The 14,140-nt window shown below is 38.2% G+C and overlaps 1 protein-coding gene across 1 annotated transcript in view; it reads right to left on the reverse strand.

Moving 5' to 3' along the window:
- Positions 1–14,140, reverse strand: part of cog5 (component of oligomeric golgi complex 5) — a 95,793-nt gene that overhangs the window by 56,721 nt on the left and 24,932 nt on the right. The window contains exon 7 of the mRNA XM_067426950.1: positions 8,292–8,422. Within this exon, the coding sequence (XP_067283051.1) occupies positions 8,292–8,422 (131 nt within the window). The remainder of the gene's footprint in view (positions 1–8,291; positions 8,423–14,140) is intronic.

A 14,140-nucleotide genomic window follows, 5' to 3' on the forward strand; every position in this document is an offset into this window, starting at 1 on the left:
TTTATCAAATAAATGAAGCCTTGATGAGATTAAGAGACTACTTCATATATATATATATATATATATATATATATATATATATATATAATATATATAATATATATATATATATATAATATATATATAATATATATATAATATAATATAATATAATATAAATATATATATATATATATATATATAATATAATATAATATAATATAATATAATATAATATAATATAATATTATATATATATATATATATATATATATATATATATATATATATATATATATATATATATATATATATATATATATATATATATATATAATTTGAATGTTTCCAAACTTTTGACCGGTAGTCCAAATGAAAACCAGAAAAAGTACAAGACTGGGCTTCTACTTTTTGGGTAAATTTGAATGACTTACCCAATGAATCATTGCAAATAAAAAAAAAAGAAGAAAAAAAAATTGTAAGTCCAATATAAACTATATAGTTGAAGTTATTGTAGGGTGAATGACTCGATATATATATATATATATATACGTATATGGACACATGCAACTTGTAGAGATTGCCAGGTTCTCATCTCATCCCATCTGTCACGCAGTACACGGCTTCTTGCAATATTAGACAGATCAGACCATTCACGAACACACACACACACACACACACACCGTTTAAATGTTAGAGTACAAAATGAAGCCACACACCTCCATGCAGACGCTTCCAAATACCAAATGCACTTTGAGTCCTGCCATTTGCAGCAACAATGCATTGACGAGCTTAACCGTGTGCTAATAAGACATTTCTAAATGATTAATACCCTTTTGAGCAGAGTTTGAGTCATGCATCAAGTTTAGCCCTGACGAAACAAAAAATGCTGTTATCAAATCATAGTGACAGGAATTGCGCATTAGCAATTGCAGGAGATTGCCCATAAATAATCATGCATGAGTGAGAGGCATTTATCGACATAGAATGAAGTAAAATTGTTATGTGGTATAGCAGAGAAAGAAAAGAAGCATTGAATCATTTTCAGTTAACATTCTTGTCGGTATTTTTATTTGGCCCAAGGCGGATAACATATTTTAGTTTTCTCTTTTCAGCAGCGAGCGAGAGAAAATTCCATTATATGCCACAGATACACGGGTCTATTAGGCTGCGGATGACAAAAAACACATCCCACTATCACACTGGACACAACTCAACAGAATGAGCAAAATGGACAGATGCAGAGAAAAGAAAACCAGTAACACTTTACAGTAAGGATTCGTTTGTTTAACTGCGATTGGGTTTAATTAGATTTGGTCATCAAAAAGCTTTTTTCCAAAAGGGTAAGGGGGTCGTCTTATATTCACAACAATATGGTACCACTACATAGTAGCATGGTAGTATTTGGTGTACTGTATATCTGCACCATATATCCACTCCTATCTATCTATGCGAGACAATCACATGCACTCCTGGCCTAGGTGACCTCTTGAAATGGACAAAGGTGACATATTGTATAAAGGGTGCGTGATCTATGTTCTGCTGGTCAGCTTATGTAATGCACAGTTACTCTCAGTAGGGCAAGAAGCACATCTGTCTGTCAAAGCAGAGGCCTAGGTTAAAACCTAGACTCATTCGTTCCCTACTTTCATTGATTCTGCCATCAAAGCCCCTCCAAAACATACAGCGCCTAAATCTATTATGTGGAGGAGCCACACTCCTGTGATTTCACTATTTATGTCTGCAGTGGGCCAGTTCTTCCAAGTTTTATGACTCTGTTTTGGTCATGCATGGAGCTGATAACATGATTTCATAAAAACGTGTGTTGGTCAGCAGACAAACTATCTTTTTAAGACTAGTTTTTAGACATCAGCAATTTAGTCCTAATGTATAGTTACTTAGACATGATTACTATTTGTATGAGTATAAAAACAGTTTTGATTTATATAAAAATCATTAACGTGTATGCTGGTCTGATGAGCAGAGACATTTTGAGAGTACAATACATAATCTTAAAAAGTATATAGACACTTATAAGATAAAGGAAACACATTAACCAAAGGCTGCAGGATGTTTTCTCTTCATGTCAACTGTTGTTCTGTTGATTTTTAGAGGATGTTTGAAGTCAATTGTCCTCAAATTCACTCAGCTGGTCCTAGCAGAGTAACCAAAGGTGTAGTTCATCACATTCACTACGTTCCTGCTAATGATTTATGATTCACAAATCACAAAATGTCACACACTGAAAAAATAAATAAAATAAGTACCAGTTTCTGCACACATTTTTACACCTTACATTTCACAAGTAAATTTCACATATGGAATTAAGTAAACCGTACTTAACTAAGTAAAGTCAAATTAACAAAGAAAATTTGTAATTTTAACTTGGCAAGTAAAAGGTTGAAGTTTCCTTTGAAATATTTTTACTCAAATAATATATTTCTGAATTAAACCAAGCTTTTAAAGTGTATGCTTCACTTAGAAACATCCAAGTAAATACTACAGGACATATTAGACAACACATCTACGTAATAGAAGTAACGTGGCACCTGAACACAGAGACCTCAATACTTGGCACACAAAACACAGTGACGGTAACATTCGCTGGATCGTTTCTGAGTACAAATGTGTTATTTCGAGCAGAAAACGAACTCCAATTGTCACAAAATGGTGTTACTAAACCTTCGGTAACAACAAAAGAAGGCGACAGTGTAAATGGAAAACTGGACAACTGGAAAACAGCAACAACAAAAAAACTAAAATCAACCTTATTTATTATTCAAACCCCCAGTGCATGATGGGAACACCAGCATCAGAAAAGTTTCACTTAATTGTATAACGTTGATATTTATTTACGCTTTAATTTCTACAGGATTAAAGGTGCACTATGCAACTTTCCATCCACTGGAGGGCGCCTATTCAAAACAAATGCGTAGTTTGATGACGCAAAGTGTGAGCGCAGCATCTTCGGAGATCTCATCACAGCCGGTGGAAAATAGGACTCGGGCGGAAATCACGTTCATGCATGCGGTTATAAACGTTACTGTAGTCTAAAGCAGAGCAGGACCGAGTGTTGTGGAGCTGAGCACGGCCGCTGGAGCGATTGTTAAACAAACACACGGCTCGCGAATACTGGGACTTTTATTATGACGGGACGGGCGCCTGCACTGATCCGCTCTTCCGGTTATGATTTTGAGGTAATGCAGCTCTGTTTATCATATTAGATACATTTAAGTGTGTTTAAAACGATGTTATGACTTTACTCTGTGCGTTCACTTGTTCACACTGCTAAGAGTAAAGCGCTCCTGCCAAATAAAAGCCGAAACCGAGGGTAACGCAGATATGACGCGATTGACAGGCGACTCCGTCAAATGCAATGCTGAAACGTCCCTGTCCTTAGTTAAAATAGCAATTTTCTCACAATTTACAAATAGTTGGAAACATCTGGGATATTGTAGGTACTCAACTGAACAAAATATATAACACTGGCCTAGTGGTTGTTGGATATTTTACTGCAAAAATACTACATAGTGCACCTTTAAATTGAGTTCTAATATAGAATTAGAATATAGTTCATGCTAGCTCGGGTCAATTAAATAAAATTAACAGGCAATTTTTGATTTTTTTAATAAACAGAACCTTATTGTAAAATGTTTTTGTGGAATGTTCTGCTTGCAAAGTATGCTTATGTGGTTTTTATTATTAAATAAATGACATTTGGCTTGATATTTTCCATTCCAATGCAGTGACATTCAAATTTTTTTAGGGTCACTGTATAGTGGAAGGAAAGATTGTCATTTCTCTTCTGTAAGCGAGAAGGCTGCATTAATGTCCATTCCCCTACGAGCATGTGAAACAGGACACTGGCCCCGTGAGTACTCTGCTTTTCTGGGTCAGGAAGACAGGAGCCATGGCGAGAGTAGTCATTTGTATATGTGTGTCTGCGTACACACTTGTGCGACTCCACACAGTGAATTTTGAGCCCTTTGAGATCCTAGTATGATTCTTCAACTTGGACCTCACACACACACACACACACACACCTCAATGACCTCCAACCAATGTTTGCTGAGTAAGCAAAGACCTTCACTGCGGTAATCAGAATCCACATCCAAAACCTAATCTACACTAAAAAAAGAAAAAAGAAAGAAAAACATAAGTGTGTGACCTCCTGCAACCTTCTGTGTGAAAACACCCCTCTTAAGCAGCTGATATAAATGTATGAGCAGAGAAATAAAAAAAAAAAGACTTGAAACAAGGTGGATAAAAAATTCAACAGACCTCCTCTTCCCTCACCCCATCCGAAATGAATGTGCAGATACAGGATACTGTATCTTTTTGTTCTGCCTCTCTGCATGTCAATGTCTAATTTTGACCTTCAAATGCACTCTCCTTTCAAGTGCCCTTCTGACAGTATGGCAGCGCATCAGACAGCTGATGCTTTCAAAACAGGAAAGCACTGATATAAAGTGCCACTCTTCTGTACAATTTTAATGAAATTTAGAGGAGAAAAATACAGGATGCAATATGTCACTGTGCACCAAAAACCAATTGTTAAGAACAGACGAATCCTTCCAATCCTATAATTTCAAATGTTGAACAGTTCCTGCAGATTTCCATAGAAGACCATTCATCAAATTTTTCAAATGTTTCTTTTCAAAGCCAACTTGATCCCAAAATCATGCCAGCCTTGATCCCATTAAATCCTTATAGACAAAATCATATCCAGCTTTGCATTATTCTCACATAAATATTGTTTGACATGAAATACGTCATATTAAGAAATCAAGCATTGTTTCATGCTGTCTTTAAGCACAGGACTTCTTGCAACTCTAATGAAATTGGCTTGTGTGCCAAAAGAAATGTTCCGGGATCAATAAAAGATAATCTGAAAAACATGGTGCACGGTTTAAAAAGTATGCAACTTTTAACCATTAAACTAATGTCAACTCTGTTAAATTGATAACATGATGCTTGCAAAACACTAAATTACTAAACTAAAAAATATAAGGAGGCAAAGCAGCACAAACATCTTGCTCCATAAATTTACACTCCATGTGCATTATTGTAAAAATGATTGTTCTTGCAAAAAGAGAGGTAAGATAGATGTTAGACAGATGCTGTTTGGTACAGCTTAACTTGCACCGAATGCAGAATATTCCTTTAAAGAGATAAGAAGGCCTGAGTTAAGCTTGGTTAAAATGTCCTTTTTTGCTTGGAAGAAAAGAGCGAAATGAAGAGGACCATCTCTCCACATGAGTTCAGGAATAGCGGCTTATGTAACCCACACACTTCTAAATATACTGATGCAGGACTGGCCATGGAGGAGTGGAGTGAACTACATGATGAGATCCAGAACAACAAATACATGAACAGAGGTCAGGGGGCTCTTGCGTCGCTTGGTTTCATAATGAGATGCTTATAGGCCAAGAATTCGAAAAGTTGTAGGGAGACCGCAGAGAGAGAACGTGTTAGAGATGCAAGGTATTGAGAACTGTGGTTGAGATAGCCATTCACATTTAACTGACGTGAACAAGAGCTAAATCGGTTTTATTGGCCACCTAGTCTGATCACTTAACAGCATTCCACTTCTGAAGCAGCTGATATGAGCCAAATCTAAGCTTAAATGGAAACAAAACATGAGATTATACTCAGAAATGAAATAATTTTGCTAAGACTTGTTGTGTTTCAGGATTACTGGCAGCCATGATGCCCCCAAAAAGGGTTTTAAAAAACACCATTACAACAATATCTAAATTTAAAGCAGGGCCTACCTAAAATGAACATGTGCCAAATGAGAGTAAAAATCAGCATTGGCAAGTATATGAAACAGTGTCATTCGCCAATTGGCCGGTAACATGAATTGGCTCTAAAGGTGGGCATATACTGTGTGAGTTCGGACACTCAGGAGGTCGTGAGATATTGCACACGGTCAGTTAACAGTTAACATGATAATCACTTCAAAGCAGCTGGTACACGCCACGACTATGCACGGCAATCACTTGAGTTTTCACACTAAAACAGAGCTGGAGCTTTAAACGCTGCAGCTATAGCTTTGGATAGTAAAAAGAACTGAAAAATGATTTGTGTGCAAATTATTTGTTGAAAAACAGATAACAGCAGCCCTTCCTTTCAATGGATGATTGCAGCCACTTTTAGCATAATAATACTTATAGATTTAGCCTATGTGATGTGGTGGTGTATGATTTGACAATAGGGAACAACCTATACACTGTAGAAAATTTGGCTGACTAAGCAAACTAAAAATTATCAGGAGGTCGTGAGGTGCTCCTAACCTGCTCGGCTCGTCTCCTAATTCCTCTCACACACGAAAAAGGAATCAACGATTTTCCACACGAGTGAAAAAAACCCATCTGCAAGTTCGTATGACAGCAAAAATCACACTGTGTACGCCCAGCTTAAGCATATCCATAGCAGACTGATGGAAGTGGCCTTAGACGGTGACTTGTCCAGTGCAATATGGGTGTTTTGGTTTTCCTACTTATTTGGTTAAAAAAAAAAATAACAGCCTTTTTTTCTCCATTTTCAATAAATTGGCCGTAACATTTATGAATTACGTAACACGAAACGCGTAACGTAAAATTAATTACGTTATGTATTACAAATACGTAAAAAATTTATGAATTCTAACAATGCTTGACCGTGAACACCCTCGCTCTCGAAAACTTAAGTCTTGACCATTTAATTATTCAAGACGACGTGAAAGGAAGCTCATTTTGTTACTCGCACTGTGTGGAATGTTCTGTGTCACCCGAAACATCCGAAAATGCTGAGAAAGCCGCGTCTCAGACAGCGCATGAATACTAAACCGAGCTCTCTTACACATCATCTTGCACTCAAGCGGACAAATTCATGTGAGAATCCTAGGAAACATATTGGGTTATGTCTTAAAATGAACATAAATATTTGAGAAAGTAAATGTATGTGTACCATATCAGTATATTAGATCTGTGCATTTGCTCTTAAAGTGACAGCAGCCTAATAATCCTGCTGTTAATAAAACAAAAAAGGACGAAGAAATTCACTGCTCTTGACTGAATAGGTTTTTGACTGAAGGATTAAATAATAAGGATGTTTAATTTACAGTGAAGACTATGCAGTGTATTTTGTTACAAAAATTCGTTTCATGGCTGATACATTTCTGTAAGTCACCGGACATTGCCAGGGATGAAAAAAAAGTCAATTTTAGGCCCTGATGTAAAGAGATCACACAGTGGTAGATGTTATTATGCTGTCTGCAGTCAGTAACCTTGAGACATATGGGAGTGAATGACCATCACACAATTAACCCCTGGAGATAAAAAATAAAAGAGAAAATAATACACAGCAGGCATTTTTCGGAGGCTTATTTTAGCAAGCGGCCAGTAATGGAAACTATTAAAGATGTAGGAACAAAGAGAGCCTAGATGACACTCTCTTGACTGGACCTTATATGATATGTGCTGTTCATCTCCACAAAATCCCTGAATGCTCATGCTTTCAAAGACACCTGGTGGCCCATGAGAGATGCATAAAGCAATCAATTATTGACCTTCCAGTCATGCATTTTAACAGTCCTGTCATCTCCAACTGGAGCTCTGCAATGATTTGCTCCGTAAAGCGTGCTAAAAAATTAAACTGTCAATCAAAGGAAAGAAAAAACAAGAGACGCAATCAGCAAAACATAAAGGAGTGTGACAGCTATGTTTGTATGATGATATGCAACATATCCTGTAGGTTATTTGTCAATGCATTTTGAAACGGGAATTGGAAAAACACATATCTTGCATCTTTCAGCCCCTGAGATGTCTCCATGTGGCAGCTGAATTTCTGAAATGTGACTGGACAGTTCAGTGTGATTGCTGTGTGTCCATAGACAGGGGAAAAAAGGCCAATGCGGCCCATCTGCTGTGTGTGAGTGCATCGTGTGTGACAGAGAAACATGCTGAGGGAGAGATATAGAGAGATCGAAAGAATACTGGCACTGGTTTCATCCTGTTGAGGTTAGACATCAATTCAGTTTGAAGTGCAAATACGTGAATGCAAACGTAGACTCCACATAAACTAATTTCCATTCATTACTGCGTTTAAAATATGCTGGACCAATTCATAACACACCACAAGCGGATTTTCAGCATTGCTTGTACTTGTAAACGGTTTCTGGTTTTGGGATAATTTTTAAATTGTTGCTTGCCAAGTGACAGACTTCTCATAAATTAAAGTACATTGAAGCTTTTTCATGCCACTGAAAATGCTGTTACGTATTGGCACTTTTTGTACTTTCTTTCTCAAAGACATTGTGGTATTTTTACCTGAATTTCCATGCCCTGTTCCAGTAATCGTTTGGCTTGGTTCTCCACCTCCAGACGAGCTCGACTGATGAACAGCAGGTCATTTTCTATGACGTCAATACCTGACAGGTCAACACCTTGGGACAGGTAATCTGAAACACAAAAAAAAAAATCGTTTTTAGTTGTTAAATAAGGAGAAATCAGCTTAAACCATTCCATTTTATTCTACGGGCAAAGTTTTACAGGACCATTTTTTTTTCATAAACATGGACAGTCATATGTTTATGTGACGGATAACATAAACGTGCCATATCGAGGATGAGCGAGCGTGTTTGCACACCCCTAGGAACCCGTTAGCATGCAAACCGTCGTCTTCGCAATAGTCTAAGTAGGGTGTCTGGAAGCCACCCGACCCATCATCGCAGCAGGCTGTGCAAATCATGCTTGATTTATTTATTTATTTTTAGCATGAAATGCATCAAAAACTGTTGGAAGAGATGAGAAAGGCTTCAGAAAGCACTCAAACAGACAGTGCTAATATGTTGGCAGCTCCCTACTGAGGGCTGATTGAACTCATTGAAAAAAGCAAAGCATTTATATAGACGGCAGCATTCCCTGGAATGGATACATCAACTAGGGCAGCATTTCCTATGACGGTGTGGGATACAGGTGGAGGAGGCTTAACGTCCCAGATACACCTGCAAGTATTCCACACGGAGACCAGCTGTTATTCACAACCGCTCAAGTGAAAAAAGTATGTTTATAAGCTGTTTAAGTCTTAAAATAAACGAAATGAATAGCTAAATCCATCAAATGAGCCCATGATTGGAACACATAAAAGGTTCTATATATGATGCGCCTGACGGAACCCTTCGAGGTTCCATAAAGAATTATATAACTTCCTCAAAGAAGAACAGTTGTTCACATCTCTAATAAATACAAAACTCTTTTATGCAAGAAGCATATGCACAAGAGGATCAACACTGTGAACTTTAAAGAGTAGAAGATTCTTGCAAGTAAATGAGAGGGGAAAGAAACAGCATCTCTAAACACAGGGTGCCACACTGAACAGGCCTCTGAACAGACAGCCCATGAGTCAGACATGCTGACTGATCCGGATACAGTGGCACCAAGCAGAACAATGTCACTACATAGATCCACTCATTAGCGCCTTCTGAGGGCACACACACCATCTGACGACTCTGTGACTCAATTTGCAGACTGCTAACAAAGATATCATAAAGAAGCCAGAGCGGTCTCATTAGAAGAGGTCAGTTATCTCGCTGAGGAAATGACTCCATGCTGTAGCACCCAGATGCTTCGAAGCAACCTTGAGTTTTGTGATTCAAAAACAGGAGAGCTGTATGAAACAGGTGGCTTCTACACAGGAGGGGGGGAGTCTTTGGCACTTGTTCGTGCAGGTAGGCCCAACGCCAGACTAAAATCAACCATCCCTGCCAGAAGTCTCAGTGTTGCAGCGCTATTTCATTTCACCTCATTTTCACCCTCTCCTGCTTTACTCTGCCAGAGCACAACAATGATAACATTGTCCTAGAAGTAAACCGCAATGCTGTAGGGGACTCTCAATTAGCTTTCTGTAATTGCACTTTGATAACTAGAGCTGAAATTATTGCATGCTGGTTCTGAAAGGACTTTAACATGACATGATGCTTTCGTAACTCAGGCTATGTTTGGAATGGCGTGCTACTAGAGCGGCGCAATTAAATTAATCAAAATTGCAATGGGGCCTTTTGTGGTTATTAAACAGCAAACGGCTGAGGTTTAATTAAATATAGCATGCATACCCTGCATTTTTTCAAATAAGGGACGGCACTTTACTCTGTCAGTAATCTAAAGGGATAGTTCACTTTAAAATGAAAATGCTGTCATCCTTTGCTCACCCTCAAGTTGTTTCAAACCTGTATGAATTTCTTTCTTCAGCTGAACACAAGGGAAGATATTTTGAAGAATGTCAGTAATCAAACAGTTCACTGGAGCCATTGACTTCCATAGTAGGAAAAAAAATACCTTTAATTCTTCAAAATATCTTCCCTTGTGTTCAGCTGAAGAAATTCATACAGGTTTGAAACAACTTGAGGGTGAGTAAAGGATGCCAATTTTCCTTTCAAAGTGAACTTTCCCTTTAATGGTGTGCTCAGGACACACCAAGCTGACGTCAAAGAACTAGAGTTGACAAAAGCCGACCGTGTTGTTGTCTCCTCTCAGCGACTGCATCTGCGCTTGAACGCACCAAAAGGACTAAGGCGACTGTCAACTAGCATATGTCTAAGTAAATATCTCTCTATTTCAGCAGGTATCAAAAGTCTATTTTCATAATTCAAAGCCAGAAACAAGGACCGCAGACATACAAATCGTAAACAAAGCAGTGTTTGCTTACCATTTTGAATATTAACGCTGATGACTCTCTTTATTCCAGTTAGCTCATGTTATAATGAAAATATTTGTGCATTCAAATGCTCAGGTCAAATGATGTAAAATTGTAACAGCCGTTGGTCTGTACAGTCTTGACTTCTCTCTCACTGATAGCCCAAAGCAGATTTAACATGCTGAATCGGCCCAAAAAAACCTGATGGTGCTCGAGTGGAGCCAAAAAACGAAGCTGACCGATGCTTAAAAAAATGGCCTGACAGTGGCCGACAGCTGACCGTCGGCTTGATGTGTGCCGGCCTTTACACTTGTTCGCCTAAAGTCATTTTACACAATACTGGGTGGAAACATAACCCAATATTTATTTCTGTGATAACAGTAACTTGACATCACTTGCTAAAATAAAGGAATACTCTGCTCAAAAATAAAACTTCTCCCATCATTTACTGTCCCAAATGTATCAGACTTATTTCGTCAGATGAAGACTAAGGGTGTAGAAATTAATAATTGCATCGATCCATCGCGATGCAGACATGGACGATTCTGCATCGATGCAGCAATGGATCACAATGGATTGGTCGAGGCGCGAAAGCTTCAGTTTCTGAGAGGGGTGCTGCAGGCCTAATCACAATCGATTATAGCCTAAGTGATGGAGGGAGGCGAAACAAACGGGAGTAATAAAAAAAGTGCAACCAATATTTTAACATTTACAGTGTGAGCATGCGTAGCTGCATATGAGTGCGTGTGTGTGAGCGTTATTGATATTGTTTGTTGGTTTCAAATGCTCCTGTCTTCTGCTGTGTTTAGACTTGAGGCCTGTTCACAGCGTGACGATTATCGTGTGTGTTTATCAACTAAACAAAAGGCGGCAATGTGTGTGCACACTGATGCGCCAAAATGGCATCTGTAAAAGTGTCACATAAAAAAAAAACGGCTTGGATTAATTTTGTTTTGATGCAACACGTTAAAAATGGTCCGACCAATGAGATCGGCGCTTTTGTTCACGTGCCTGGAGCTTCTGAAGTTACAGTAAAACACTACTTGGTGGCGCTCAAGCACAAAACATCACAAAAAAGTCTTGCCGAGCACACATTGATGCGACGAAGAGGAAGTAAGTATAGACAAAGAAGAAAATGAGCTGCTACTGCTGCTTGCCAGCTTGCAAAAATTCTGTGAATGGTTTTGACAAGTACGCAATTACTGTCTCTATTCTTCTGTGTGACAAGCGAGTGTCAGAAGCGTAAGTGGCACACCACCCCTTTGTGTATCGGCAGCGCCATCTACTGAATTTGCATGTTCACTCTTTTCATTTTCATTTCTCTCTCAATTTGCAAATCACTTGGATGTGAACACAAAGACGTACCGAAAAACGCTGCTGATAAGCGTTTTCAATAATCGTCCCGGTGTGCACAGGCCTTTAAGATGTGTTTGATGTTTGCTTTAATCAGGAAGTGTACTTTCTTGGATTAGACAAATCGTGATATTGAATCGAATCATTGAGCTTGATAATCGTAATCGAATCGTGAGACCAGTGACCCATAATAAACACAAAGTTGACGCTTCAAAAACCACACAAAGTGAATGGCAATCCATATGACCCCTATCAATGTGAAACAACCGGTGTGTGTAAGAAAGCTTCAGTATATTTTACTCACACACACCCACAATTGTTTGTGTTAATCTGCAGAAAGGAAGTCATATACATTGGAGACGGCATGGGGATAAGTAAAAGACAAGAGAATGTTTTTGTGGAGTCTCTTTAAACATGCAAGGCATACAGTACATTTGGTGGGCTGTGCAATAGGAATACACTAGCATTACGTTTTTACGCTGCCCTCTCCAAAATCAAATCATGCTGGGGTCATGAAGGTCAGAGGGCAGGTCAGGGGGAGGGGCAGAGATGCTCATTCAATCACAGTTCTTGACTCTTGACATTTTTTTGTAGTTTTGGTGTTGCAGTAAAAGATGCTTGTGTGTCATTGTGTTGGCTCTTTCCTGGTCCTTTTTTTGTCTCACTTGAGAACCATTGGTTCAGCATCAATCATAGTTATTACCTGCATTTATCTGGAATAAAGCACAACAGCCACTCCACAGAGAGAAGGGGCAGCATGCAATTTATAGTGAAAAAACGATTTTAACTGTGACCTTGGAAACGCAATTTTTTTCTTATTATGGTGGGGGAAATAAGAGACTGATAAGAAACATTAGTGCAAATTCAATATGGGGTCTGTCTGAGGAGGTGATTCCTGCAAAGCAGGGCACTCATTTTGTTTCAGATTAAAACGAAAGTGAAAAAAGGTAATTGCTTTTAGTGTAGATTGAGTCATCTCTGAAATTTCAAGGAAGAGCCTGAAAATGACCAACAAAAGCACAATACTAGGTTCAAAATCACTTACATTTAAAAACTCATCACCAAACTGTAAAAACACAAAAGACAAACTCAAAACCAATCAAAGTGTATCAGTGTAAATATCAGTCCGTTATCAGTGTAAATAACACAAAAGAAAATAAAAATACAACATTTGCAGTGCCAAAACATCTGAATAATTGAACTAAAAGAACATCAATATTGCCTAATGAAAGAAAATGTAAAACATGTATCACCCCTACAGCAGTGGAGGAAAACCTTTTCCAACCTGCACAGAGGCACATGACAGACAATGGTCATGAGAACAGCCTACAGATATTCCTGGACTCATGCTAAAATCACGTGTGAGGGGACAGGAGAGAAACCATGGCATGTTACTTAGCCTGAAAGCAAGCTCGAACTCTGTCTATGCCAAATGATTTCTTATTCACCCAAGAGACCAAATGTCTCCTTTCACCTGGACACTTCATTGCTACGATACTTGACGGGTGAGGGAAACACAAACAATTCAGTTGGTCAGAAGTGACAAGACCGTGAACAATCGCTCCAGCGGCTTCTTGATGGAATCACTCCTTACACACTGAAATCACATCCAAAGTTCAGGCACTGTCCTCGCGCATCAATCTGACCAACTGGAAGAATGAGCTGGGCTCTTTCAGACAGGCGTTCACTATACTTCAATAAGTTCACGGCAGTTACTAAAAACTATGATGTACTGTTTGGACATAAAAAAGGAGAAGAGAGACTAAATATTCTGGTAAAATGTTACTACTTAATGCTTTATTATACTGTATAATATCAAACTTTTCCATTTTATTTTATTCAATAATGTCATGGGTATGCCATTCCATCTACAATCACATTTATTGCAAAAGTTAAATATAAATGTGACCGCATATTTATAGAGAATATCTATTCTTTACTCTGCACGTCATTGTGTGGGGTTTTGTCTGAAGATTAAACCCAAGGTTGAAAAAGAGCTTCTTACAGAAGAAGCACTTGGGAAAAGATCCTAAAATGGCAGAAAAGTATTAAAATACAGGCTTTCAGAAAGAAATGCGGTCTGTTTTTAGTTTCAACTAACATTTAAATTATGTTGTCTGTGTATATCCGT

This window comes from Pseudorasbora parva, chromosome 20 (genome assembly GCF_024679245.1).
Source record: "Pseudorasbora parva isolate DD20220531a chromosome 20, ASM2467924v1, whole genome shotgun sequence".
In the NCBI taxonomy this organism is placed as follows: domain Eukaryota; kingdom Metazoa; phylum Chordata; class Actinopteri; order Cypriniformes; family Gobionidae; genus Pseudorasbora; species Pseudorasbora parva.